Raw genomic sequence first — 27,545 nt, 5'->3', positions numbered from 1 at the left:
GGTTTGTAATTCAGCAGTCACATTCAAAAGATAAAAATAGAAAAAAAAAAAAAGAAAAAAAGAACAAGCAACCCACCAGCAATAAACTACCTGGTACAAGAAACGCCACAACAGATTGCGTGCCTGCAGTGCACCCACGTGACTGCCTGCTACAGCTCAGTCAGAACTGTGCAACAAGATTATGACTCTTTCTTATGATTTCTGTACCAGTTGTGACTGGATGTCCAACATATGGACCATTTGCTAGGCACAGTATAAACACGTAATCATGAAAGACAGCCCSAAGATGTTTAACAAAGATTTCTTTCAGCCGAACAGGCACGGATGTAGCTGTCTGTGCGTGAAGCTCCCAGAAGTCCTGGTGCAAGAAAAACGTAATACTTCTTGGTTTCCAAAGACTTCTTACAACATTTACAAAAGAAAAATGCTGCTGTACAAAGAAGCACTGAAAAAAAAAACTAACGATGCTCCAAAGTCCCTGCTGCTGCGGATGACGTTACCGGTCAGTAGTGACACAGCAAGATAACTGTCTCTAGCAGGTTCTCTTGGAGGAGGTGAGGATTTAAAAGCCACCTGGGCACGTTTGTAATATCTGTAAAGAGCAGCACACAAAGGMAAGTCATTTAAATGATTCAAACTTCCTTATCACAGCTGTGACAACAGTTTTCCCTTTTGCAAATCAAAGCTTTAATTTATAAGGCAGTTCTTGCTGGGCATCCTCAGCTGCCRGAGACAGCATTTGCTGCCTGAATGTTCATTTCCTTTCTTCAGGAGAGATTTGCTTTCAGGGAGAGACACGTCTTTTGGAAGACCCTAGGGACCTTCCTCCCTGGTCGTCATCAGCAAGGTCACTTTGGGGAGTCTACAGAATTGTTTTAGCCCTTTTTATAGGAGCAGTTTCCAAGCACGATGCTTGGAGAACCTGTAGCCTCAGACCCAGCCAGCCAGAGCAGGGCCCAGTCTCTTTACGCCACGCTGCAGCAGTTGCTGAAGAAACCCTCGGGGAGGTATCTAACAAGCACAGAGCACGGAGCAAGGTTTCCTGTRCAGCGCCTCAAATCTACATAGATTCCTCACATGAAAAAAGATGAGCTCGTGCTGCTCCGGCTGCGCCAGGGATCACTAAGGCACCACGATGTTGCTGTCTCCACTGTGCTGCTGCTCCGTGTTTCCTCCCGAGAGCCTGGGTCCTGACATGAGTTTCCTGCTGAGGATGGCCTTTTCTCACAGTTTCATCTGGGGCCGTGCTGAGCAGCTGCCAGATGAACTTCTGCAAACCAGCCCCTGTGCTTCTGTGGCCTCAGGATGCTTTCTAAGTCACACTTGTTAGGAAACTTACTCCAGGACTGAGAAAGTCGCTGGGAGCCAGTGCCAACAACAGGAAGCAGAGAAGTAGGTTTATTATTTAATGTTACAACACTTTTCACTTGCAGATTTGGGAACAGGTTCACCTGTGCACCAGAAAAAAGGCAGAGCAATTAGCAAGCAAAGATACCGTGCTACGGTCCTTRCACTGCCCCTTTCCAGCACCACAGCACGCCAGAATGCGATATTGCCAATGCCAAGGGCGTCTTCTGCTTTGTCCATAACACATCCGACAAAAAGAGGGAATGAGCAGCAATGCTGCGACGACGACAGCTTCGCCGGCTGCTCCGTTTCCGCACCCTGGGCTGTGAGAGAGGGACCACCGYGGGCCCAGGTGGGGTGGGCCCCCCGCTGCCCGCTGGTTCAGGGAGAGCTGCCCAGGCCGGGCTCCGGGCCCTGCCCTGGCAGGCAGGAAGMGCCCGAAACCTCAGCAGCAAGAGGAGGAGCTGGTGCCACATCCACCAGGCCACGCTGGCTAAGGGAAAACACACCTCGTAGGCGAAGCGCAGATGGGACGTTCCCAGCAGGATGYGGGAGCAGCATCTATTGGCAAACTAACCACCTGCCAGGGAACGCAGTGAATCCCAGGCTTCCACCCGGCTCGGTGAGCCGGTTTGCTACTTGTCCARGTCTGGCTAGCTTTTCATGTTCTGACTCTATCCCCACCTCTTTGATACCAGYACCTATTTCTAGCCCTTCTCCACTGCCATTTCATTCTTTTGGCTACCTGTCTACCCAGACGTTTAGAAATAAATCTATCTTATAAGAGCATCTTGAGGCTGCAGACAGAGCATTCCTATTTCTCACAGGAGCCACGAGGTCCCACACAAGAAACCAGTGCTCTGCTGAAGAGAAAGGAGTGGGCAGGGGGGGAAGAAAAAGATGGAGGGAAGGTGGCCCTGAGTATAAAGGAAAGGTGTCTCACACCTACAACATACGGCTGTTTTCTCCTCACCTGGGTGGTGCTTCTTGCTCTCCCCAAGGACTTAAAAACCAACAGACTGAGTCACGGTCACAAGGGCAGTCTTGCAAGCTGAATCAAAGCCAGTCTGAGTGGTTAAAAGCATTGAAGATATTAGAAAGCGTGCATACGCTGGCCCCGAGCCAGGGCTGCTCTGAATGTGTTTACAGCTTGTCAGTCTAAGTATTTAGTTTACTAACCAGGCTGGCAGGGCCTGTTGTATTCAATTACTGTAAGCCTAGGATTCACCAGCTCCAAGGACTGGACAGATTCAGCTCTTCCTGACTCTGTTTGAAGAGCTCAGGGCTTTCTGGTTGTGGTTTAAATTAACAGCAATAATTGCTTTATTGTAAATATTAGAAGAACACAGATTAAGAATCCTGAAACTACAGCACGCAAGATTTTGCAGAGCGGCTGCTGCCGGCGCAGCTCTGTTTGTGGAATCATTGCCTCAAAGTGGGTGTATAAAAGGCACTTTAACTCTCAGATCTTCCTTTGGTACAGTGTGTTCATTTGCTGCGCACTGAGTGTTTCAAGGAGAGGCTTCCCATTAGGACAGCTCAGAATCTCATGGAGAAGCCGACAGCCTACAAAGGGGAAAAACTACTCATTTCAATTCTTAAAACGCAAATATCGTTGAAAGCTTCTGCTAAACAGGCTGGAGGTGTCTCATTGTCTAGGTGATATTAAACAGGGCATGTTCTGTAATCAAGCAAATCGTGCTCCATGCAGGGAGGGGAGGGAGTAGGGAGAGGAGCCAACTTTATTTATAACGCCAGTATTGGCGTGCCAACTCTGCTCTCAGGAAGGGCTGTACATCCAGGCAGAGCCTTTAAGCAGCAAAGAGTCGGAGAAGAAAAATTTGCATCTGTTTAGGGTAGCAAAAGGATGCCTAAGGAAAGCAACAGTAAAAACAAAAACAAAAACAAAACCCAACCCCCATACACAGAAAGGAGAAGGATTCGGAAATGCTGCAGAGGGAGGGGAGAAGAAAAGCTACGAATAGGGCTGTGACAGAGAGGTAATCCCAGCTACTAACCTGGTTTGGGATGTTAACTCCCCTGTTCCCTGCTGCCCCCCAACAAATCTGCCAGGACTCCACCTCCATAGGATAAGCCATGTGCACCCCTCCTTTTCTGCAAGGGACAAAATACAGAGGGAGCAAAATTTGCCTGTTCTGCTCCAGACACATCCCAGCAGGAATGGTGTCAGCACCTGCAAGTCCAGAAGGGTGTGCTACCCCTCTAGYCTCAACCACAACGTGCTGTGACTGTCACAAGGAGCCAGCAAAGCTAGCACAGAACATCTTTGCAGTCATCTCTGCCACGTAGTTCAATTTCCAAGACAGGTTTCCAATATATGCACAAGAAGAGAAGCTCTTCACGCCCGCAAGCAGCCGGCTTACTACAAGGGAGTTCCAGTTCCTGACACTTCTGCCTTTCAGAGCTCCAGCTCTGGTTACATTGGCAGGAACAGTCAATGGAGCCCTTGTTGGTTTATGTGCAGACACAGAGCCTTACCCAGCAACTCTGGCCGTCAGGCCAGCTTCCCTCCTGCCAAGCTCTAGGGAACCGAGGTCCTCGACACCCCACCAGACTCAAGTGGTGAACATCAGAGCAGGAGGGCAATAAAGCCACATCCTAAGGATTTTTCTTGTTTGTTTTTAAATTAAAGGACAATTTAACATCTCAAAGCATTCACAAAGGAGAGGCATTTTAACTGCTTTGGAGCGTTTAAAATCCTGATAAGAAATCAAGGGCCAGAGTACAAATGCTTCGAGCTAAAAGTCACAGAGCCCTAGACATGCCCAAGACAGGCGCTCAAAGCTGAGATGCTAAAAAGGCACCTTCCATGAGCAAAAGGATGGGACAAATGACATGAACAGGAGGCAACAAGATAGAGATGGTAGAGATTCCTGAGCACATAGTTAAGAAAGCCAGCAGGGCAGCATTGCCTACAAGTCTAAACGATGCTTTGAGCTCCCCCAAGGTCACAGCTTGGAAGGAGAGCTGGAAACAGCTATCTACCAGACACCGTGATACCACTAGAAAGGCAGGCAATCAGAAGGCAAGGGGCTGAGCCAAAGACTGTAAGCAGGTTGAATTTACAATTCAGAGTGCCCTTATCCTGAAGCTAAAACAGCTTCCCTGCTTTGGGGCCAAACGAGGAGAAACATTCTCAACCTGCTCTGCCACAGCCCTGCTCTCAGACAGTGAAGAACCAGACAGCAGAACCTGGACTGAGGACCAGCAGTGGCTGCCAAGACTGTTAAAATGGGTTACGTTTAGCTCAGCTGGTTAGAGTTGGTGCTAATAATACCAAGGTTGTGGGTTCAATCCCTGTATGGGCCACTTGTTTGAGGGCTGGACTAGAYGACCTCCAGAGGTCCCTTCCAACCTTACCAATTCTATGATTTGCCCAGGTTATGAACCAGTGGGCTGTACAGCAGCAAAAGGAAGAAGAAAAGTTCCACCTAGAAATCTTTAGGTTTTAGCAAACTTCCCCGAAGATGAAAATGTTAGGAGCTAGTAGCTCAAATTCAACACTCCCCATCTCCCAGAGGGAGATGTAACTGAGGAGATTGGTCTTGTCAAAAATCTCATCTTCTGAGCATCAGAAAAGTGACTCCTCCCATCTTCTCCCATTTCATGTGTGTGTAAGTGTGTGTAAGTGTAACTTACCTTACCTTTTCATGGGCTGCCCTACTCCCATCTCCACCGACCACCAGGTTCCCATGCCACACGTGTTTTAGCCCGACTTTGTTGATGAGCAGGCTGTGGAAGATCATCCCACTCCTAGTCTTCCCATTGCTGTAATCTCTCCTTACATGGTGAGTAGTACCAATAGGACCATCACAACTCAGAAGCTTCCCAAATGCTCTCAATCTCTTTAGCATCCAAGCAACAAGCTACCCACTCCAAACTCCTGGCAATAACAATTTTCCTTTTGTAGTGTGTGTCACTAACTTTGACAACTGCCTCAACAGCTTCCTATGCCCCAGAAAACAGAAGCAAGCTCTCCCGCTATTTTCCTCTATCTCTCCAGCTATCTTCCACTTCCACTTTTCACCCTAAACACAAGAGGCGTACAAGCACGTTCTCTCTCTTCCTCCTTTAAGGGACTGAATTAATATTACTGATTACAAACATTGTCTGACTCTTTCTGAAACTATCAATTCTATTTGATACCATTTGGGTTGACATTTCCAAGCCAAGTTTCCAGAATTTTTGGAGCGTTCAAGCACAGCAATTTGCTTATTACCAAAAGCAAGGCTGAAGGAAAATTAAATCACTTCCCCAGTTAAATAAACAAACAATTTATGCACTAGTGGCCCGCAGGCTTTCTTCAGAGTAACAGTCAAAGTTTGGCAAAAACACTAGCTTTACGAAATGACATGCTTCAGCAGCTCAGCATGAGGTTCTGGAAGAGCCAGACAAGGGGGTACAACCTAGCTTGCTCAATGCAAACATTCATTAAGGTGTCCTTATCACAGAAATGACAAGTCAGAGGATCGTGAGATACTACAAACACACCCATACTGCTTATTTCCCTTCTGGGTCACAGACAAAGTTAAGGCTGGTGTACCTCTTGCCACCCTTCTTCGATAGTAACAGATGTTTGGGCAATGGGCACACAGCAGATGGAATACGAATACAGAAAAAGCAGCTGAAGCGGTGCAGTTTGGAGGGAGACCCACCAGTGACCTTCAGTTTGCTTAGGTGGTGCAGGTGGCAGAATTGCAAAACAGCTCCCAAATGACAAAGATGTGGAAGAACAGTACAAACTTTATGGAAGTCAGTTGTGGCCTTCTTTTCCTGGGACACAGGACATGAGGGGTTGGGATTCAGTCACCTCATACACCAAGCGAACAATATGATGCCCCTCCATGAGCAGCTCAGGAGGTATCCCTTCACCATCCTTTAGAGGAAGGCATTGCTTTCCCCACACCTTCTCAATGCTGGCTGGGTGGACCGGATGCAACCCTGACATGCTGTCCAACCAAGGGTTACAAGTGCTATCAGAAGACAGAACTTAGTCAAATACTTAGCAGAAAAACATAAAGCCCTGAGCATGCCCACAAGATAAGTCAAAGCAAAATGCCCCCAATGTCCAGATAGTGACAACCCAATCTCCAAGAGGAAGGCTGGTCTCATGGATAAGGCAGATGAACATCACCTTAGAAAACTACTGTCTCTGTTACACAGAGTCTGTTTGACGGTAAGTGAATCAATTACAATCACATTTTAAAAAAAATCATGGTTTGCATATTTTTCATTTTCTGTATGCCTGACTGGAACACTGATAACTTTGAGTGGCAACTGAATTTAAAGGCGTTGTGTTTTGAACATGAAGAGAACTACATCAGGAGTCAGAATCTAGTTTTGCAGACCATCAGGTGCCTCATATCAAGCACCCAAAATTAGCAGATGCTCTAATCCTGTAATCTGTCTGCCTTGACTACATGAGGTTAGAGAACATACCATCTCCATATCTCACAGAACATCATAGGGATAATGAAGGCCTCTGTGGCATTCCAACACTATTTGGAGTCATGATCATGCCAACAGGAAATGAGTACTTTCGTACTTAGAGCAGAGTTTGAACAGCATCTTGTAAATAAGGCACATACATAGCACTGGAAAGAAAATATCTAGTGAGTACCATTCACCATATACACTGACTGATACAGCAAGCCCACGGGAAAAATAGGGCACGGTTGAGTAACTGAGAATTATCATAACRATTCAAGACAAGGTTATAGGCACAAGGCAGGGCGAGATACTGCAGTGATTTCTTAACTTCTGAATGACTTTGCAAGCTTAACATTCTGTGAAAGTGATACATACAGTGCATGTGTTGTGTTAATACACACAGTAACTGTTGATTTCTAATCTACGGTCATAAAGATAATCTAAAATTTTCAGAAGTAATTGCAGCCACTCAGAAAGATGCAAGARGGCAAGGAGGTTAACTATAAAAGCAAGCACATGTAAACAAAAATCATTTTCTTATAATTAAGTACAGCAAAAAAGAAAATAGAAGAGATGTATGTTCTGCTGTTCCAGGCTTCTGGTCAAATATATTTTATGTGCTTGGCTCAGGACAGTGTATTTGGCACATAAATTTGTTAGTGATGTCTTTTCCACTACAGCTGAAAACATAACTACAGTAACAAGTCATTTAACAACTTGTGATGACAGGAAAGCTAACTTGTTTGGTAAACACTGTAACTATATTGAAGTCAGTSTCTTCCTCCTTGCAACGGACCCTCCTTCGCGAATGGCACTTGTCATTTGGGGACCAGTTCTGGAGAGCATCAGACAAAGCAGCTGAGGTTCAGGATCAGAAGTCTCATCTGTATTAGGACTCCTCCCTCTTATGGGAGCAATAAAGTACCTCTTTTTGAAGAAAGTAGCTCCACCGACATTGCAGATGCACAAGTATCCAGACCCCAAAATACTTCCCATATCTCTGAACAGTGGGAAAGTATGAATATTTTGATAGCTTTCTAAAAATATCACTACATGGCTCTTCCATCAGACAGCAGACTTTCCTACACTCCAAGCTGACCAGAAACTGTAGTCTTGCAATGCTAAGCATGGATCACTATTCATTTTCTCTCTGCAGGACATATTAGTTCAGAGACAGTGCTGCTCTAACACAGGCTATATTACATATGGGCTTGTAGCACAGGCAAAGTATGCCTAAAGCTGCTCAAATAGAAGGCCTGGTGAGCTCCCCTCGGGTAATCACGCTGTCTCGTAAGCAAAGGAAAGCAAGAGATCCTGGATCAATTGTCTGATCCAGCACATGGCTGAGCATTTGGGTTTTATGGAATGCTACTTTATCACCTACTGGAAAAGAAGAGTTATAGAGATGAGTTCTCCCTGCCATGGAGATGAAACTCATCTGGATTTCTAGAGGATGAAATGGCTAGACTCTGCCAGAAATGCCACACACCCAGGGAAAGAAAAGAAAAGAAAAAAAAAAAGAAAAGAAAAAAGAAAAAAAGAGAGAGAAAATCCAGTAAGTACGAAAACTTCAGCACAAAAACTAAATAGCAAGAATGAAAATAAGTATACGGCCAAGACACAAATGAAAACAGTTTTCAACTGCCAATACTAAAAGTTTGGGTAATAAACAACAGATAGGGGAATTATTTAAAGTCATCAAGTTTTCTTGACACTACTGCATCCTTGTGGAAGATGGACATTATAAGATTATTTCAAATCAATGCTCTCCTGGAAGGATTAGATATCCAAAGAGAAGGGAGCAGCCATTTTTCAGTTAAAAAAGGGGGGAGGGGCTTATGAAGCAATATTCAAACAAATCAAGAACAAGATGGGACATTAGGCAGCGTCTCTTCCAGGCCATTAGTCACACAGACACTTCTTTGAAGATGATTCTCAGTCATATACAACATTTTTCTGTCATACTGAGACACACATCCTAGAAATCTCAAGCCAATATTACAATGCTCTTGAAGCTTAAAGGTTATATGACCACTTCTTCATTCAAAAAATTCTTGCATATTACAAGAATTCTCATCTTGAGAGATACAGAAGTATCTCAGAATTAAAAGGTTAAAGCACAAATAACTGACCAGATCATGTGGATTATATTCAGTTAAAATAAGTAAACAGCAACAATCCATGTACTTGATAATGCTTTAAGAGATCCTAACAACGCATTTTTGTAAATGAGAAAGGAAGACCAAGAACACTCTCTCATGTGGGCCTCTTAATCCAACATTCATCCTGAAAAGGGTAAGGAGACATAATTTGGCACTTAACTGATAAAAAGTGGTAAGAGGATGTACAAAATGAATGCTAAATAGCATGGTTTGTGGAACTTGTCAAACTCTTGAAATCATTTTGATGCAAGATGAATAAAACTGTTTGATAAACGTAAYGGTGTTGATTTATATGTACTCTGCTATCTGTAAAATATTCATCTTCTTCTCCCATGACATCTTGATTAATAAGATGGAACAATATGAAGTCCACATATACATTAAATCACTTATATGACAGATTTCCAACTGTTATTTATAATATCAAGGTTGGGTGGCTACACTTTCTTAGAAACACAGTATGAAGGAAATGACAGTTGTCCTTATGCTATTAAGCATTTTTATGAATGACTGAAAAAAGAGAAGTTTGCAGATGACAAACAAAGATATGCAGGAAACAGCATTTAGGAATTAAAGAGCTCTACAATGTAAAAARCAAAGTGCTAAAAGTGAAACAAAGGTTGAAAGGCAAACATATACTCAAGTTAGAAACAAAGTATTTTTGACTGGGAAGGCAGCAGAATCAGTAGAGTTATTTAGCAACAGAAGTGACAGATTCTCTACCAAGACTGTAAAAATCAAAAATATAAGTTTTTCTTAAGTTCCATGCTATACCAAACTTGAAACTGATAATCCAGGGTAGCATGAAAATCCACATCAATCCACAGGTCAGGCCAGGTGGTTTCTGCTGAGCTTTTCATGTGCCGCAGTTGATTATATAGATGTGGTGAACAGTTAAAGTCCTTATGAGAAGTAGCCATTTCCTACACAAAGTCACCATATTTCAGAGTTGGTAGTTTTAATTCCTCTTACTCTCTTTCCAGAGGGCAGAAAACTGATCTTATATTCTATATGCTTTATCAAAGTCTCTAACTTACCTGAAAAAAAACTCATTCTCCTTGTGAAAGGCAATGACGAAACACATATACAGATACACTCCCTAAGCATATTTATAATGCCGGGCTTTTTGCCTCATAGTCTGTTTTTCAAAATATTTGTATTTAGAGGCCGTTTCAACAGCAATTATTCACCAATTCTCTTCAATTAAATTCACATCAAAGAGCATGAAAACTTAGTCTTGAAAATATATACACAACACTCATCCCTGAAGCTTGGGCTTAACATCAGAGAGAAGCCTCAGCTTCCCTTTAAACATACCACATCTATTAGGCACCACTATATTTCACCAGTTAGTCCATCTACCATGCTAGTAGTGCCAGCCTTCACTTCTTGCTACAACAGCCTACCCCTCACAATACTCCAAGGACCTTCGACTCCAAAAAAGGCAGGGAAAGGACTCACTGATTTTGTGGATTCCAGAGACCCTGAAGATAGGGTGTCTCGGCTGCCCCGGCTCTTGGAACTGAGATGGGGTGAGGATGATGGTGAGTCATCAATATAGGGCATCATGTCATGATGTCGCCTCTGTTCTTCAGCTCGGTCTGCATCATATGCATAGCTAGGTGGTGTGCCACTGAACGAAGCATCTGTAAAACACAGGAGAAATGTTTGTCTGGTTACAGTCAAGCTGGACAGGAGACAGGCTGGTCAACCAAGACCACTGCCTGCCTCCCAGCTATTATGCTTACTTCTCAGTAAATCCAGAGTCAGTGATAATTAAATATAGATCAAGTGGAGGCTTAAATTTAAACTTACRTTGTCACTAAGCACGCTCACTTCACTCATTTTAAGTTCTAAAAAATAAAGTCCGTTCTAACATCTAACATCAGTGTTCATTTAATCACAGCTCTTTTGCCTAGATTTTGCCTCAAAAGTACGAGAAAAATCCTTTTGCGGGCTCCATTTAGGATTTAAGAATGCTGCCATTTAGGGTAATTGACCCTGTTTTTTGTGTGCAACCAGCTCAGGTGACGCCTCTGCCAGTTCAGCAATCGTAGATAATACATAGTTCAGGAGAAAAATACAAATCCTTTCAGATCTCTCAGGAACAAGAGGACTAGGAAAGAAAGGTCTTATATGTCAAGGAAACAGGCCTGCTGCCAAAAATAAAATCCTAAGAGGCCCTACATTGGCTGGTCTTAATCAAACACCTCCCCCCAGCCAAACAGAAAAGGGATGGTGGTGTGAAAAGTCAAATTAACCATTATTGCACTAGATGTTAAAGAATTTCTGCAGAAAAGATAAAYAGTAAAATTGGTATCTCTGCTAGCTGGAAGCTGGATATAGAAGCTGTTCCTGCAAAAGCTRTGTTAAGGACCCTCTGAACAGCTCCCTCCACCATGGGTTAGAGGTCYTGGACCTTTAATCCACACAACAACATATACAAACATACACGTAGGACCAAACTTTGCCTTCCGCACAGTGGCACCACAACACATACATCTCGCCTGCGGGAAGCTGGAAGCAACCTTACGCAGGCGTCACACGGGCCTGGGGCTGCTCCTTTGCTTGTGAAGCCCTTTCACCGACCTGCCAGCGCCCAGAAGCCGTCTGCGCATTCAGTAATATCCACGCACGGTCAGCTGAGCACAAAATGGAAAGTTTTCCTCCCCTTTCAGTTACAAGCCACAAAACGTCCCTCTTCTCCCTTCAAAGATACTTCAGAAGACAATCCAAAACCAAAAAATAACCACGGGGAGGTCAGCTAGATCAGTTTGTACAGTGGCAAAGGAGCATTATGGAAAACAAAGCCACAAAAAGGAATCAATTTTTCTTCTTAAGAGCACAGAGTTTTGCATTAAATTCACACTGGAACACAAATAGAACCAAATTTTACTTGTTTTTCACAAATACCCAGGTTCTGTGAAAGTAATAGGTAGCAGCTGCCAAGCACACTAATAATCCTGTTATACATCACTAAGGCAGGGTGGAGGAGTAACATTTTAAAGCCCACTTTCCTCCCTCACAGCAAACTCAGTTAAAGCATGACTCATTCCAGCAAAGGATGTGAACTTTGTGTGAAACAGAATAAAATTTGATCCATGTGGCTTATTCAGGAGGCAGAGCTGGTCTAGGGAATTTATGCAAACAATATACTGAAAGCCCAACAATAAAGTCACTGTAGAGCTCAGCCTCTGTCCTGGTTTGTACCAAATACCACCCAGCTAAATAACAGCTGTATACGAGGCCTTTAGGCTGCTGAAGGGCCCACGGCAATATTTTTTTAACAAGCTCAACAAGTTTTATGCCATCCACCCCCTTGTGGTGTTACCTTGGGCTCAAGCTCTCGGAGTTCCTCAAAAGACTTATTTTATTTATTAGATCGTGCAAGACGACAGGAATGGAAAATAAAAGTTGGCACGTGTTCTTTGGAAGGGACCTTCTGTCTAGATGCTGGAGGCTTTYCAGAGCTCCCCAACTGTTCAGAATATACCCCATCAAACTGATTTGGTTAACGGAGGCTTGAAAGTGAGTTGCTGAAATAAGATGCTCAGTCACAAACAAATTTCTAGATACCCTGAAGCTGGATTGTACCTACATACCTGCAAGCCAACCAAATCTCACACCAGGATTTAAGGACTCTCTGGCTAAAAGAACACTACAAAAAAGACACCATAACCCCCAACCTTCCACTATCCAAACAGGCAAGAAAATTGTGAAAATAAAAATAATCTCCTCCACACAAAAGATGTTTGGGCTTTCATTTGGTCACAAGGGAACCGTTTTGATTCCAGAAAACAGGATTAAAAAAGAACGAAGGAAGGGTGTCTCCTTCCATTTCTACAGTACTGATGCCACATGTAAAACAGACACACAAACCATACCACACTAGCACCTTCACCGGAGGAACGTGGGTATCTGCTTTTCCATAGAACTCTCTCTTATGCAGCTTTCTAAGCCAAGAAGCTACCTGTATTATCCAGGGAAGAATACCAATACGARGTTCTTACATCAGCTTCACGCCTTCGAGCAGGAAAAGTTCTCTTCCCTTCAGAAGTTTCTTTAAACTACTTCTCTTCAAAACAGTTTTTCCCAGTACATGTGTGGAAACAGGACCCTACTGCTGTGCAAGAATGAAGGCAGGAAATTTTCTTTCACTCCTAACATTTACCCTTGCTAATTTTATAGTTTGCTCCATTTCTGTAAACGGAAGGGTGAAATCAGCCTAAATTATATTAGCAGAAAGACTTTTAGTGAATTACAGTATTTTTTTTCTTTCTTTACTTTCTTGTGCTAAGCAGCAGGCTTCGTACTTCTAACTTCCGCAACACATACCGTCCCCTACTACACAGGGAGACCTTACACTTAAACTGAAGGAGAAAAAGATGCAGAACTTGGGCTCAGGAGAGGAGGTTTATTCCTAGCTTGCAGCAAGATCCACCCTGCCCTTGAATCCCTCACTCTGCCTCCCCATCCATAAAAACAAAGATAATGCACCTCATCAAGGAAGGAAGAGTGCCAATCTATCAGTGTCACCGTCTGCCATGAGATCTGCACATGGAACGCTCCACAYAGAATTTAAAACCCTATTTCTGTATCTTCCAGGGATCCTTCACACATTAAAAAGCTTAGAAGGAGCTATAAGACCTCTTCTTTCTATTACTGCTGGAAACAGCACAGARATCTACCCATAGAGATCATCATCATCTCCAAGGCAAAAGGATCTTCTGGCTTTTATCCCATCATTTATTCCAATGGAAGCAAAATATTACTATAGCCAGACACCCTATGCAAGTCCTAACACTGATAAGAAAAGTAGATTTGCATCTCTGTAATTACAAAGACCACTGTTGCTAGGGAAACTAGGTTATTTAGATCTCCTAAAACCAGTCTAGCATAATGTTGCACAGGCAGTTCAGATCTAGAGTTCAGATCCACTTGGGAGCAAAAAAGACCAGAGCAGAGAAACTAGAGCTCAGCAGACACCTCCAGCTGCTCTGGGTGCTGCTATTGCAGATAGCAAATGGAGACAGCGGCTAAGCCCGAGTGACAGACCTTGGTTTCTCAGCTGGTGTCTTCTGTTGGGTGCACATTAAGAGGGCCATCATTCTCCTTTTAGAGCCAGCCAGTAACTCAACACTAACCAGAAGATGTCCATAGAGCTGGTGGAAGCCACTCTGTGGGGTCTGCTCAGAGACATGAATGGACAAGGGAACAGAAAAAAGAAAAAGGTAACAAGATCTCAGACAAGGAGCAAAGCACTCTGGCTTCAAGCACTGGGACCTGACTTAGCAATGTATCTATGGATCCTAGAGGACAAACTCTGTGAGCCAAGCCTCGATTTCCGGGCRCCAGTGTCCATCTTGCTCAGCTCACTACATCTATGTCACAGAAGCCAGGGAGAAGACAGGTGAGTGGAGGGGTCTGCCAGCACCCCTCCCCCTGACAAGTCCTCACCAGTTTGTAGAAGGCCAACAGATCTTGGGACTTCTCTTACCTCACCTGCAGGGCCCCCCTTGTCCTCCTCTTTGGTCAGCTTGTAGAAGATCCCATCTCGCAGAGAAGTGCAGCAGCCATGACACACAGAAATGAGTCCTCTCAACATCGCACAGTAGCCTTTTCCACCACAGGCCCTTCTGACATTCCTTTACAGTGCCCCACTCCTGCACCAGCACTGTTTCCTTCTTTGCACCCATCTCCACATGGGCTAGGAGCTAGAAACTCCTAGGGTCTACAAAGGCCCTTCACATCAATTTACCGATACTGCTAAAAGCATCAAGCCTTTACTTCCACCATTTGGTTTTGATGGCTCTGGCCTCTCTTTGCACCTGGTTTTATGATTCAGTCCCACCATCCCCCTTCTCAGTTGCTGCTTCCATCCTCTTACTCCCTTTCTCATCTCTGCCCCTTTTCCCTCCAGTAAACTCACCATTCCCCCCCCCTTTTTTTTCCTATCTCCCTGTATTYGCTTCTTCCAGTCTCTTCTCTCCCCACCTCAGTGCCTCAAATTCTACCTGGGCAGAGGAGAAGGAGGAATATAACAAATCTATAGGGAGCTACATTCTTGCACTCAGTAACTGCACAGCAACACTCTTCCCTTGTCCAATTTCCTATATCCCTCCTGCTATGTGCCACGTTCGTCTTTGGGAGTATGAGACCAAATCAGAGATCCTCCTTGCAAGCAGGAAAGAAAAAAGAAATTAACTTCTAACAAAAAGAAAGATTAATTTTATCTAATCCAAGGTCATACAGTGGTTCAAAAGCACATGTCATACTTCCACTYCATCACAACATCCGTAGCTGTTTGAGAGACTTAACAGGAGCATGCAAAGAAGCTTCCAACCTAACTGTGCTCTGGCTAATCCAGCTAAAAGAGTTGTGAAGCCACACTAGTATAGACCTGCCTGCCTAAGTAAATACCCAGAAATCTGGAGGGAGGATTTTATACCTCATGCCAAAGCCTCACATCAATGTGGCTTCATATTAACTGGTACCAAGGCTAGCACAAGTTTGTAACGCTTATGTATGTTGCAAAATCATCTGCCAGCTGCAGAGTAGAAGACAGCTAAGGCTGTGACTGCATTTCTATGTCAGGGAATGTCTGCGGCCATAGTTAGACAATACATTGTCTTGGCAGCAGCAGTGGTTTCCACCACAAAGCCATAAACTACTGCATGGCCATCTCCCCCTTATCCCTCAGYTATGCAGCCCCACAAATGGCTATGGTCCAGAAAAGGAACTCAGCCAGCTCAACAGAAAGTATTTTTGAGGTTTCCATTCTAAGCTAGATCAGCTCTGTGATCTAGTTCACGGCACAGAAATCCACACTGAAAGGATACACACACGGCAGTACGGTAGGGGTGGCTATACTCAAAGCTCGTATTGCAGCTGAGGACAATGTACCAGCAAAACACAGCTGAAGTTTCCTTTGGGTTGAACTTTAGTCAAATTCTGGGATTTAGAAATGGTTGGTTTGGGGATAAGTTACAAAAATGCTGCACTTCTCTCCCTCCCCCCACCTATTTTGGTAACTTCTATCTTCCTAGTGTGCTTTCCCAACCTTAATACAAGCTTTTACACACAATTTTCTGGTTGGTGGTAAACGATACAGAATCACATCATCTTATTTCTTAGTGCAAGACAGGCAGCTTGGAAGGGGATCTGGGATTTGGGCCCAATGCTGAGCACATGTAGAAGTACTTTAGTGTGGATGGGCTGTGAATGCAGCTGCCCAGGGAACTGAGCAGCACTTTCTAAAGAATAATAAAAAAAAAAGAAACTATGGAAACTAAGCATCCTGCTTATTTTCCTTGACACTTTCCAAGTCTTCCTCTTCAAAGCCAGGAAACAGTACACTCCGTATGTGGAAACTTTGGCCAAAACTGGGATCCATGAATGATAGTTATACTGTCTACCTATATCAGGAACGTGTCCTAGAGCCACAATCACTCACCAAAAGGAAAAAAAAATAGATGTTTGTCATGTCAAATCTCAATGACTTTACTCTGCTCAGATCGATGAAGAAAAGGCTTCACTGAAATGCTAAACAGATTCAAAACAAACTTTCTTTTTCAAACTCTGTATCKCTTCGCTACATAAGGCAGTATAACCTCATGTAAAGGAAACATTTTGTGAAATCTAAAGCCCCTTGCTCAAATACAGGATCATAAAATAAATAAATAACTATTATTCTGCAAATTTATTCCTTGGATGAGTATCAAAACAGAGAGGCTGAAAGTTAAGAAAGCTAGCTGTAAGTCTGCTTGTGGCCTCAAACACTCTTTCTCTATTTTGCACAAGAGAATCCAACTTCCAGTGCTGACAGACTTCCTACAAGGCATCCTATGTGTCATGCACTATAGAAGGAAAGTGTCCAGTTAGGATGGTCTTGCTTACTATGGCTGAACAACCTGTTTGAGAGCATGGGTAGTACTGCAGTCAAATATATAGYAGCCCACCAACAGGAAACACCCGTCAACACGAAAATGAGGCTGAGTTAAACAAGCATTTTCATAGAAAAGAGCTAGGTTGTAGTTCTCCATCTGCAGGCAGACATGAAATGGGCTCTAGAAGTGTCATATACGGAAAACATGCAGCAAAATACTCTCTAGGGAATAGGATGAAAAGGGAATAGTACCCTAGGAAGAGTTTTTTCTAGATACATAACTGGACACCGGAATGACAACTCCAGCTTATACCACAATCAACACAAGAGTTCTGTATATCCAAAACTTCAGCAGATTTTCGTGAAATCGCCATGTTGGTTTCAGGCTTGTGCCTCCCTCCGTTGTAACAACCCACCTTTCTGCAGCTTGCTAAGTGGCTTGTTAAGTGCCTGTAGAAAAAAAAGTATTTGTCACATACAATATTTTACCCTGTGTCTCAGGAGAGAGAGAGAATTTTACTTTTGAAATGGAGGAAGGAAAAAGCAAGGCATTTTACATATGGAATCAGCAAAGACAGCTGGTGGTTCTCTCCTCACTCTCCTTGTACCAAGGGATCTCAGGCCATAGACTTTAACCAGCCCCCAAGAATCTGTCTCTACCACAGATGAGCTTTATCCTTGTAGCAGACAGTGACTTTAAGTCTTTAGGAGACGAATTGTTAATTGCAGTCCATGTTTAATCTTTTAGGTGTGTCAAACCCAGATGATCAAACATCTAAAAAAAGATGACCAGAGATCTTTAAACTGCCCATGTATTCTACAGAGAGTTCACRCAGAGACTAGAGGACAGGTCTGATCTGTTTGTAGCAGTCTGCTACTGAGACTTGCTGTTGCATTTTGCACTGATTGGCATTTCCTGGGAATAGAAGATTTAACATCCACACGATTTAATACTCACACAGATTGAGGAACCATAATCCAGCCAAGAGGCAAAAGCTTGGACTACTGAGACCACTCTCCACCTCAGGGTAGCCTAAAGGCATCCTCACACAGGACAGAAAGAACTGCTCACTAAGGCTACAGAGAGAGAATTTAGCATGAGAGAAAAACCCAGGAAGGTAACCTGATCATCCAGGAGAGCCCCTCTTTTACTAGATGAAACCATGCCGCAGCATGTAAATCCCAGCGACTTCCCTTCTGCCAGGCAGCACTATTTCCATGTTGCTCATCTTCAACAACTCTTGCTCAGCAACCATAGAGTGCTATATGTTAAAGAGCGTAGATGAAGCTGTCGTCCACACATTACGTTCAGCCAGGCTTGACACCAGTGAATGCCATAAAAGTCAGCAAGGGAAGAGCAGCAGAGGTGTAAATCCTCATCTAAGACATTTGACACTTGGATCAGTCTTAGGCAAACTGAAGTGGCAGGAGAGCAGCGCACTCGTTTCATGCCACAAACAAGTCAGAGGAACCTATCTGATGATAACAGCTGTGATCAGGAGGAAACTAGGTTACATGTTTTGAAGATGTGGCCTTTCAAATACAGGGTACCTCYACAGCAATTTGTAAATTCCAGGATACACTACAAACATGCTGTAAGCAACTAACCTTGGGAAAGAAAGAGTTACCCAAAGTTACTGCAGAACACAAGACCTGAACCTCTCCGCAAGAGAGCTGACAATGCCCACCCACMTCCTACTGGCTGCTCCCTGCCCTCCAAAGCACTTAACAAGGTTTAATCATCACTTAGAGTCCTTCAGGAGTAAGCACATACATGTATGAATGAGCAACGTTCCCAGCACAACCAGCTGCACATACGCTGCCAAGAGGTAAAGACAGAGAAACTCTGGTCAGATCTGTATTAGGTAGGTGCCATCCATTCAATGAAAAGTGTGAGAATATTCGACTCAAAGGATGGGGCAAGGYCCAAAACAGTGAAACTCCTGTCATCTTTTTTTCTTTCCTTACCATTTCTCCTACCTATGATTGAAGACTGTCTTTCTGACATACAGGCAAAAGTTTACCATCACACGTGGCATGATGTGCCACATCTTAACATGGATGAGTATCTCTCAGACTCCAATCTTGGAGAGGTAAGAAAGCAAATCTGTCTCCCTCCAAGATCTATGCCTTTGGACTCCTCCCCTGTTCTGTTTTCGACATCCTTCCCAGGCAGGCTGGAAACATTTCCATGTTTGGTTCATGTTGGCAGTCAGGCCACTGGATGTTCTTGGCAAAGCAAGTCTCAGAGCAAACTGGAACTTCTCTCCAATTTTCTTTTCCATTCCTTGCTCAGGATTGCATACCAAGGTTTGCTGCTTTAATTCATTGCAAGTCTAATAGGCAGAAAATAAATCTGAGGCCTAGCCATTCAGAATTAAAGTCTTTTTTCTGTTAGAAAAATACATGGTCAGGTGGACACATCCTGTGTCCACCTGTCCCGTCCAAAGCACATTCGGCTTTGCACTAAAGGCACCAGGAGCTTCAGCACTAACTGTATCAGAGGTGCAAGCTGACTACAATGGAGAAACAAAAAGTTTCCATTAAAAACACTCCTCCCCCAACATACACAGCCACGAGGAGATCAAACAAAAAAGGCTACTTTGCTTCTGAAGCAGGGGCAGCATCAGGAGAGAAGGAGCTTTAGGGTTCCAGCAACCTCTAGTTCCTCTGTAGGCTCCTGCCTGTCTCTCCCCTGCTGTCCCATAGCAGAACTGCTTGAGGAAGTGCAGTGGACCACAGGAGAAGCTGGCCARGCTAAAAATAACTGGGGAGGAGCACTATTTTATAAGCCAGAGCAGCTCCCTCATCCAACTTGCTGATCATCACCACACAATGCACCAGCATAAGCGAGCCCAGAGATGGGATGGAGCAACTGCGCCCGTTCAAGTCAGCACTACTGCTGTGCTCAGGCTATGGCTTTGGTTTCCCTTCTAAAAATAAATCTACTAGCAAAGCCTAAAGGAAACTGCACTTACTAACTGTATGGGGTGGGCTGCTTGTCTTGTACGTAGTGGGGCTTTATCATTTGTCAGGTGAACRGACAACAGACCCAGCAGTAACCAGCATGCTATTTACTACTCTGTTCTTTGCAATTTTTTGAAGAGTTTTGCAGCCACTTCAAACAACATTTCGCAACAGGAAACTATAGAGAAGTAGAAGGGATTAGAAGACTTACAGAAACAAAATGGACCAATTGCCAGAGCACGAGCCACTAACAAAAGGAGACAATGTATATATTCCACTTCCTGTGTTTAACTAGAGCAGACCAGAAGCCCTGCCACGCAGGGAGGAAAGGGCTTGTTGAAAGAAAGGTTTAACTGAACTGGCAGGTTTGCGAGAAGGGAAGGGAGGACCACACCTTGGCAGCAGGGGGTATTTAAAGTCCATTCAAAAAAACAGCCAACGTCTGATAAGACCGCTGTTCTGTTTCCAGATTTTCCATCTCTATCCTCTTTCAGGACAAGCTCCACAATGCTGCTTTGCCTTTTTTCATATTTTGCTTTTTCACTAGAGCAACTAGGACACTCAGAGGCCAATAAAACTAGCCACTATTTTCCTGTATGCACTGTAACTCTACCATTGACATCTTACTTGTTAGACTGTAAAAATACAAAACAAGASACTGATTTACCATTCTGGCCTAGAACAAGCATCCCAAGCCAAATGAGATGCCTTGCTAGGCAGATGGCTCTGCCTACACCACTAACAACCTTCTCTGAAGAGCTGCTGCCCAAGCTCAGTGTCCTCCTGTCATCTGGTTGGAGAGGAGAAAACAACAGTTTTGAGAGCTCTGTAACCATTGCAGGGTAGTTATAGAAGTTATTTTTATAACTTCTGAAGGTGGAATACAGTTTTCCACCAGGTTTAAACAAACATCATCTTCCCGGCTTCCCCTCTTTCCCTGAAGGTACCATAGAAGGTGAAGCTGCTTGGGGTCACATATCAGGGTTTGTCCTGGGCCAAGGAGTTCTCGTCTGATGTACCACTTTTCTTCCCAAACYGCCTGCTTCTTTTGCGGAATCTGATTTTAGAAGTGGAGTTTTCCTCTAATTATTATGATTGTGAAAAATAGATTTGGAAGAACATGACTCAAGCACAGCCAGCACAGCTGAGCCAGCCAGGGTTTTCAGACTTGCAGAGAGGTGGAAGAGCAGACGAGAGGAAAAACACCTCAGTCTGAGTTCATGGTGTCTTCCATCAGGCACCAAGGATGCTGTTTTACACTTCAGCATCTCTGACTGATTCACTGCTGTTTAGAATGTATTAAAATATGGTAGGGTAGGAGGGAGCTTATTTTGGTAACACAGATGTGTTACACCACCACTTCATTAAGCCTTGCCATCCTCCAGCATGAATGAGCCAACAAGTACTGTGATTCTGAAGCCAAGCCAAGGAGAAGCTCTGAAATGCCAGCGACTTTCACCCAAAGAGAAACAGGGTCACATGAGTCCCAACTACAATGCAACAACCCACGCAGACTACCATCTACCCCAGCAGCTCTCTTCTGCTTCCAACCTAGCATATACAAAGCAGAGCTCCTGCACAGATAGCAGCTCACAAAGCAAGGGATCAAAGGTCTCCCTGCCCAGTAAGCCACARAGGAGTTTCATACCATAACCCTGCACCAAGGCCAAGTACTGAGCTGTTGCAACTCCCTCTTTACTCTGAGGATGGCTGAGGGTGTGCAGAGGGACACAGGSGCAGAAAGGATCAGAGCCGAACGACCTGTGCAGAGCCACAACTGCCACATATCCACCTCCCAAGGGTGCATGAGATGGCCATCAGCTGGGGCAGAAGGGTGCAGAGCAGGAGAGGGACCTGCCTGCAAGAACAGCTCTCCTTGCCAGAGAAACCTTTGTGCTGAGGATGAGGTAGCTGAGAATTGCTAACAGKGGGGACTCATTCCATGGTGAGTCACAGAAGCAGCGGCTTTTCAGAGGCTTTTTCCCCCCTTCTTGCTAGCTTTCTTGCACAAGGCCCATGGTGATGGCAACGTATTAGAGAAACACTCTTAACACTTTTYCACTGGCTACTTCGAGTGTCAAGACCCACTATACATAGTAGGCCTGTATATGCAAGATTGATGAGTTATTCAGCTATTTGGGAACAGGATTTGTCTGTTCCAAAACACAGGCTGAATCTAAGGAATTCACACCAGACTTGTACTGAGCAGCCTGCACAGCAGGGTGTGATTTTGAAAGATTAACCAGTGCAGCATGGATACTCGCACGCAGAGCGGACAAAGTCAAAGACAGTTTGCTGCTGTTAATATTTTCATTTCCATATTAACCTATTTAATAAAAACAGCTAAAGAGAGAGCCTGAGCAGCTAGTCCAGAGCACAATACAAATCAGAAACAGCACTAAGGACAGAAGTTAGCGATGCCTGCACCAGAGGAATTAGTTCAAAGCAAGAAGACTTTAAAAACAATACAGCAGCAAAAGAAATACTTTCTCCATATGGTTTTAAAATTATTTTCTCCTGGTAYTGCCAATGGCATCCCCCTCCCACTGGAGCCAGACAACCATTCCCCAAGATGAACAGCTGGAATTCCAGGATTGATAATCTCAGTGGTCTGACACCGGCACTTAAGGCCTGCTTCTGATTTCAAGCCTGAGCAAAATCAATTATTTACCAGAATTATGACCTACTTAGCAGACAGCAGCCTGGGATCTCCTCCCTCCCTCCCTCCKTTACCAGCAACATTTTGCTAGAGAACAAAGCATTAAAAAGGCAAATAGGTGGGAGTAGGCATCAACCCCCGACAGTAGCTGCAACACAAAATGCCACCCAAAGAACCAGGGCAGCTTCGTGGGAGGCAGATCGTGAGCAGGTACCATCTCCTGTTGTGTCAGGAACCACCGAGCAGCTCATCTCTGCTAACTGCAGCATTCCAATAAGGGGCTTAAAAGCATCTTGTGCTCAGGCAAAGCAATGAGCAGGCCTGAACGCCTGTCACTGGCAGCTGAAGAACAACTGCAGACACATCAATTACTGGATACTCTGCATGAACCAACATTCAAATCTGTATTTTGACATGAAGAAGCACCTACAAATCCAAGAGCTGCTAAGCCCAAAGAAGGCTGCCAAAAGCTACAAAGAGAAAAACCTCAAAAGGGGGAGGGGAGAGAGAAAAAAAAATCTTCAAGCCACAGACATGGTGGCTCCAACAGCCCTTTGCCTGGCGGACCCTGCTCACATGCATAAACCTAGACTTCTAGTATGAGGCAGGAGATGACCAAACTTTGTGCAGCTTGCAAACAGAGCATTACCAGTATACTCATCCGATCTCAACATCTTGACCACACACCTGTGGAAGAACCRAGGCCTCAGCGACTCGGGCCTCAGTCCACTGAAGTTAACGGAGGTGGTAAAACATAGTTTGACATCAGTTTCTATTGCACTGGAAGTTGGTTTCACCCTTCCTACTTCCAGACAACYGATTTAGGGATGGTGTCAGCCTAAGCTCCTTACATAGTCCAAAGGAATGTCCAAAAGGGAGCAAAAATCTCAGATGGGATAAACCGCCTATACTGGAGAAACCGCTCAAATGGCAACGAAAGAAAACTCCACAGTTATGATCCCCTCATTAGAGGCAATGGATCCTGGYCATAGTTTCTAACTAGACTAGACCATTTCGGAAGGGAAAAGAAAGGATGAGATACAGATACTCACCCTGAACACTCTGGGTAAATTGTACATACAGCTAATCTTTTTGCCAGTAACGGAGCACACACCCTGGAGCGTGGCTGCACTCCCYGCTCAGCACAGCTGTGGCCTGCTGGCTGCTCTAAAGGTTAGCTGCCTCACAGCTTCCTTCTTTTTAGAGGAGATGTATTTATTTATTTGAATCACTTGTCTTTAATATTGTGTTTGTAGGCACTCAAATATTTTGAGTGAAAACTTCACAGAAAAACCTCTACCCTCTTTAAATGGAGCAAATGTACAATCAGAAGAAAAAAAATACACACCCACAACAGGGGAAAATAAAGGAGCGCTTGTACATCAGCACTATATTTAGATACTGCTTTACCAGGACTTTTACAGAAACTTGGAAGATACGTTGTGTTGATGCTTGGTCCAGCCTTAAAAAGCTTCAAGCAATTTGCCACAGCCCTGAAATAGAAGTTGTGACGTTTCGGGCTGCAAGCTGCACAGAGCAGACACTGTTCACCAGCCCAGTAACTGTTCTCCACACAACCTCTGCGCACAGCTACGTTTCCTGGCTTCATGCTTCATTTTTATTTGCAGAGGCATTTTTCAACAGCAACTATGCTGTCTGACAGAGTCAGGCACTTTGATAGGTTTCAGATAACCGAAGAGTTGGTGGGACAAGAAGATTCCTGTAGATATTACAAGTCGTATTTCTGTCTTTCTGCTGTAGTAAGTCCCTGTGTGGGACTAGTTATCTGCTGTGCCAAGCACAGTACCCATTCACATAAAATGGAAAGCTGAGTTGGGTTCGGCCAGAATAGAAGACARATGAAAATTTTAATCTAAAACTTATTTTACCTCCTCAGAGTGGTGCACACCACAACGCAGATTTAACACAGTTAATAACATGCACCCACTCAGCCCTGTGGGCACACAGACACCCCCCAAAGCTGCACGTGGCAAAGGAAATTCTGGTGTGACCACCACTGTCCCAAGACAGCAACAAAATCCCTGCCAGAGTCTCTCTTTCTATCCCAAATTCATATTTCTCTTCCCCCCAAAAGTAAAAATAACTAGAAAAGGAAGGTAGGTATTATGGGAAGGTGAATTAAAATCCAACSACTGCTACCAGACACGGGGTTGAATTTCTGGCACTATACTGGTATCTTTTAAGTCCAAGTAATTCCCGAAAATAAAACTTATACCTAAGCTACTTCATCAAATTTTAGCCAAGAATCCCAGTCAGGGAGCTTTTGATCAAAAGAGTGTAACTATAAAAACAGCAGGTGTCAGAGATGCTACAGTGAAGGACATCAAGTAGGAAAGGAGTAAAACCAGGCAAACATCCTCAGGCATTTATTTTCCTCTTAATAACTGCAACCTTCTAAATTGTTTGTTTCATGCCAGTGACCACCAGCGGCTAGACACGGAGAGCGCGACAGAAAGCGGAACATTGCTCTCCTATCCTGAAGCAGAAGTGACCTGGAGCTCAGTACCAACAGATCATTTTGTAAAGGGCAAGCTCAAGCTGTCTTTTAACAGCAGCCTGGTGGAGATGAACAAGTATGGAATAGCCTAGTTTTTGTTTATGAGTTTGTTTTTAACAGATGGGGGTAAGAAGAGAWGAGAAACAAAGCAGCCATAGTGCTTTCCTTTTACATGTTACTCCAGAATGTAACAGCCAAGAAAAATCTGAAAGGCTTTATGAAAACCTGCACTGACGATCCACAAATCTTAACGTAAGGCTTTCAAGGAAAGCAGAATTTGCTGAGCAAGGTGAGAACTTCCGCAGTGAATCCAGAGGACCTCATTTCCACCAACGACCTCTCAAAGACAAAAGCACTCAGTCCTCGGTTTTGGTCAAGCAGACAGGATTCCTTGCCTTTCATTAGGTGCCTCTTTGCAACAGCAGCACGAGGAACCACACTCTGCCCAATCCTACTGCGAGGTAGTACCTGATGTTGGCAAACAGGAGAAGGAATAAAGAGAAAAAAAAAGAGTAGCTGACCCTTGTCACAGAGCAGCAGCATGACAACCACAAGCTGAATGTGACCCAAAGGACTTGGCTGCTCAGCCTCTCTGATGGAGAGTCACAACAGGACCTCACAGCCAAGTCCCTCTTCCAAAGCCGGTAGGTTTAATCTTAAGAGGGTGGTGAGCCTTAAGGCATGTGCATGGGAGCTAAGGAAGTCACAGAAGCAAAGGCTGTAGGAGTCTCCAGAGCTGAAGTGCACACATAAGGGACTCTTAAAAGACAGCCATGAAGTACTCCTGCTGTTGTTGTTTCTTAGTTATAAGGATCTAAGCACAACAGGCGAGACTCCATCGACAGCTGCCTCTCTCCCACAGGGAGGATGAGCACCGATAGGTCTGTAGAGAACCGCAGCCACTACTCCTTTTCTGTAACTGCTTCTTGGAAACCAAGTTCCCCACGGGACCTGGCAAAAGGCCACGGGTGAAAATTTAGTAACAGGAGAATCTGCAGCACGGCAGTCTCCCCATGCACAGACTTTTCTAAAGGGATTCCTGGCTATCAGCCACTCTCAGAAGGGGCTGTTTACATGAGGTTGGCACCTCTCCTAGCAGAAGGTATCGGGGGACAACACGGACACTCTGTAACAGAGGCACAACAACCCAGCATGTGCTCTCTATGAATTAACCCCCTCTGAGGAACAGAGGAAAGCAGTTACTGCAGCAGGAGGGCTCGTCAAATGACAGTATCARCTTCACAACTACTAGCTGTGCAGTGAACAGTGCTTAAACCCAAAGCACCCCTTAAGCAACAGAGACCAGGCCTCCTCCTCCCCTCCAGGGCAGAGAGATGGCACAAACGGAACCAGTATTTGCTGGAGCCTAGCAGATATCTTGGCATCCTCACGAGCTAGTTTCACAACAGATCTCATATTGAGATGCCWTTTCTCACCTGGTGCACGTAAACCACCAGCAGACACTACTGGCATGGCAGAGCACGGGGAATTGTGCGGGGCGTTACCCTGGGGAATGTGGAGAGAGACGTGCACTACAAGGCGTTAAGAAAGTCTGTGCATTCAGAGGACAGGTGCTTAAATCCCACCTCTCCAGCCAAAATTTGCAATGATCAATCTATAAAATATTCATCTTCCATCAAGGCATACAATTGCTTATCCAAACCTAGACTCACCTTTCAAGAATATAAGCAGTCTAGAATCAAAATATCCCTCTCTCCCAGTAAAAACAATTTCTCTCTAATCTGCCTCTGGATCAGGGCAGGCTTGCCTCCGCTCATTGCTTCTCAGAGACCAGAACGTAAAGCTTCTTCTTGCCTGTTATCCTCCAAGAACCTTAGACTTTTCCTTGCCTAGCCCACAAAGCCTACCAAAGAGCCAAGATTAGAAACATTTTYGGTATCTGAACATTCCTGACTCACTGTCTGAAGTATTGTCTGAAGACAGGAAGAACGCTGCACCCTATGGCTGAACAGATGTCAAGATGCATGGCCTGCAATGCAGCAGGTTGCCCAACGCAGCTCTATAACAAACTTGGAAGAGGACACATCCAGTAAAGCTTCTCACCTTCTTGGAATCTTCTTAATGATCCTCTTTTCCTACTGAATGCTGACCATATGTCACTGGGACCCTGAGGAGGCAAGTGTGTGGGTCRTGTATACAGCTTGTCGCATCTGGAGGCCTGCAAACAACAGGAGGCCAAAGCTTCACCGCGCACCAGGAGGCTTTAGGCACCATGCAATCAGCTTAGCTAGTTTTGTGGTTTACTGCTTTGCCTCAAAACACCACATTCCTATTTCAAATCTACCAAAAACAGCTCAACTAATGGGCCCAAATGCTGTGTATAAAATAGATATTTAAGGGAAGAGAACAGGGGAAAAGAAAATGTAAAAAAGCTGTGAATAGAAGTCTTTATGTCAGGAGCTGTGAATAGAAGTCTTTATGTCAGGAGCTGGTCCCCATCTGGTTGCTGGGCATCTCCCTCTGCACTGCCCATGGTCACTGAGCTCAGTAAAAAGGAAGGAGAGAATCACCTTGGACAAGCCCCTTCCGATCAGC

The 27,545-nt window shown here is 44.4% G+C and overlaps 1 protein-coding gene across 1 annotated transcript in view; it reads right to left on the bottom strand.

The window, feature by feature from the left end:
• BCR (BCR activator of RhoGEF and GTPase) overlaps window positions 1-27,545 on the bottom strand; it is a 106,361-nt gene that overhangs the window by 45,528 nt on the left and 33,288 nt on the right. Inside the window, exon 2 of the mRNA XM_085305808.1 lies at window positions 10,422-10,606. Coding sequence (XP_085161934.1) covers window positions 10,422-10,606 — 185 coding nt within the window. The remainder of the gene's footprint in view (window positions 1-10,421; window positions 10,607-27,545) is intronic.

Source organism: Rhea americana, unplaced genomic scaffold (assembly GCF_003343005.1).
Source record: "Rhea americana isolate MKP2758 unplaced genomic scaffold, rheAme1 scaffold_227, whole genome shotgun sequence".
In the NCBI taxonomy this organism is placed as follows: Eukaryota; Metazoa; Chordata; class Aves; order Rheiformes; family Rheidae; genus Rhea; species Rhea americana.
Note: the sequence above shows the minus strand (reverse complement) of the source record. Positions and strands in the feature narration are given on the sequence as shown.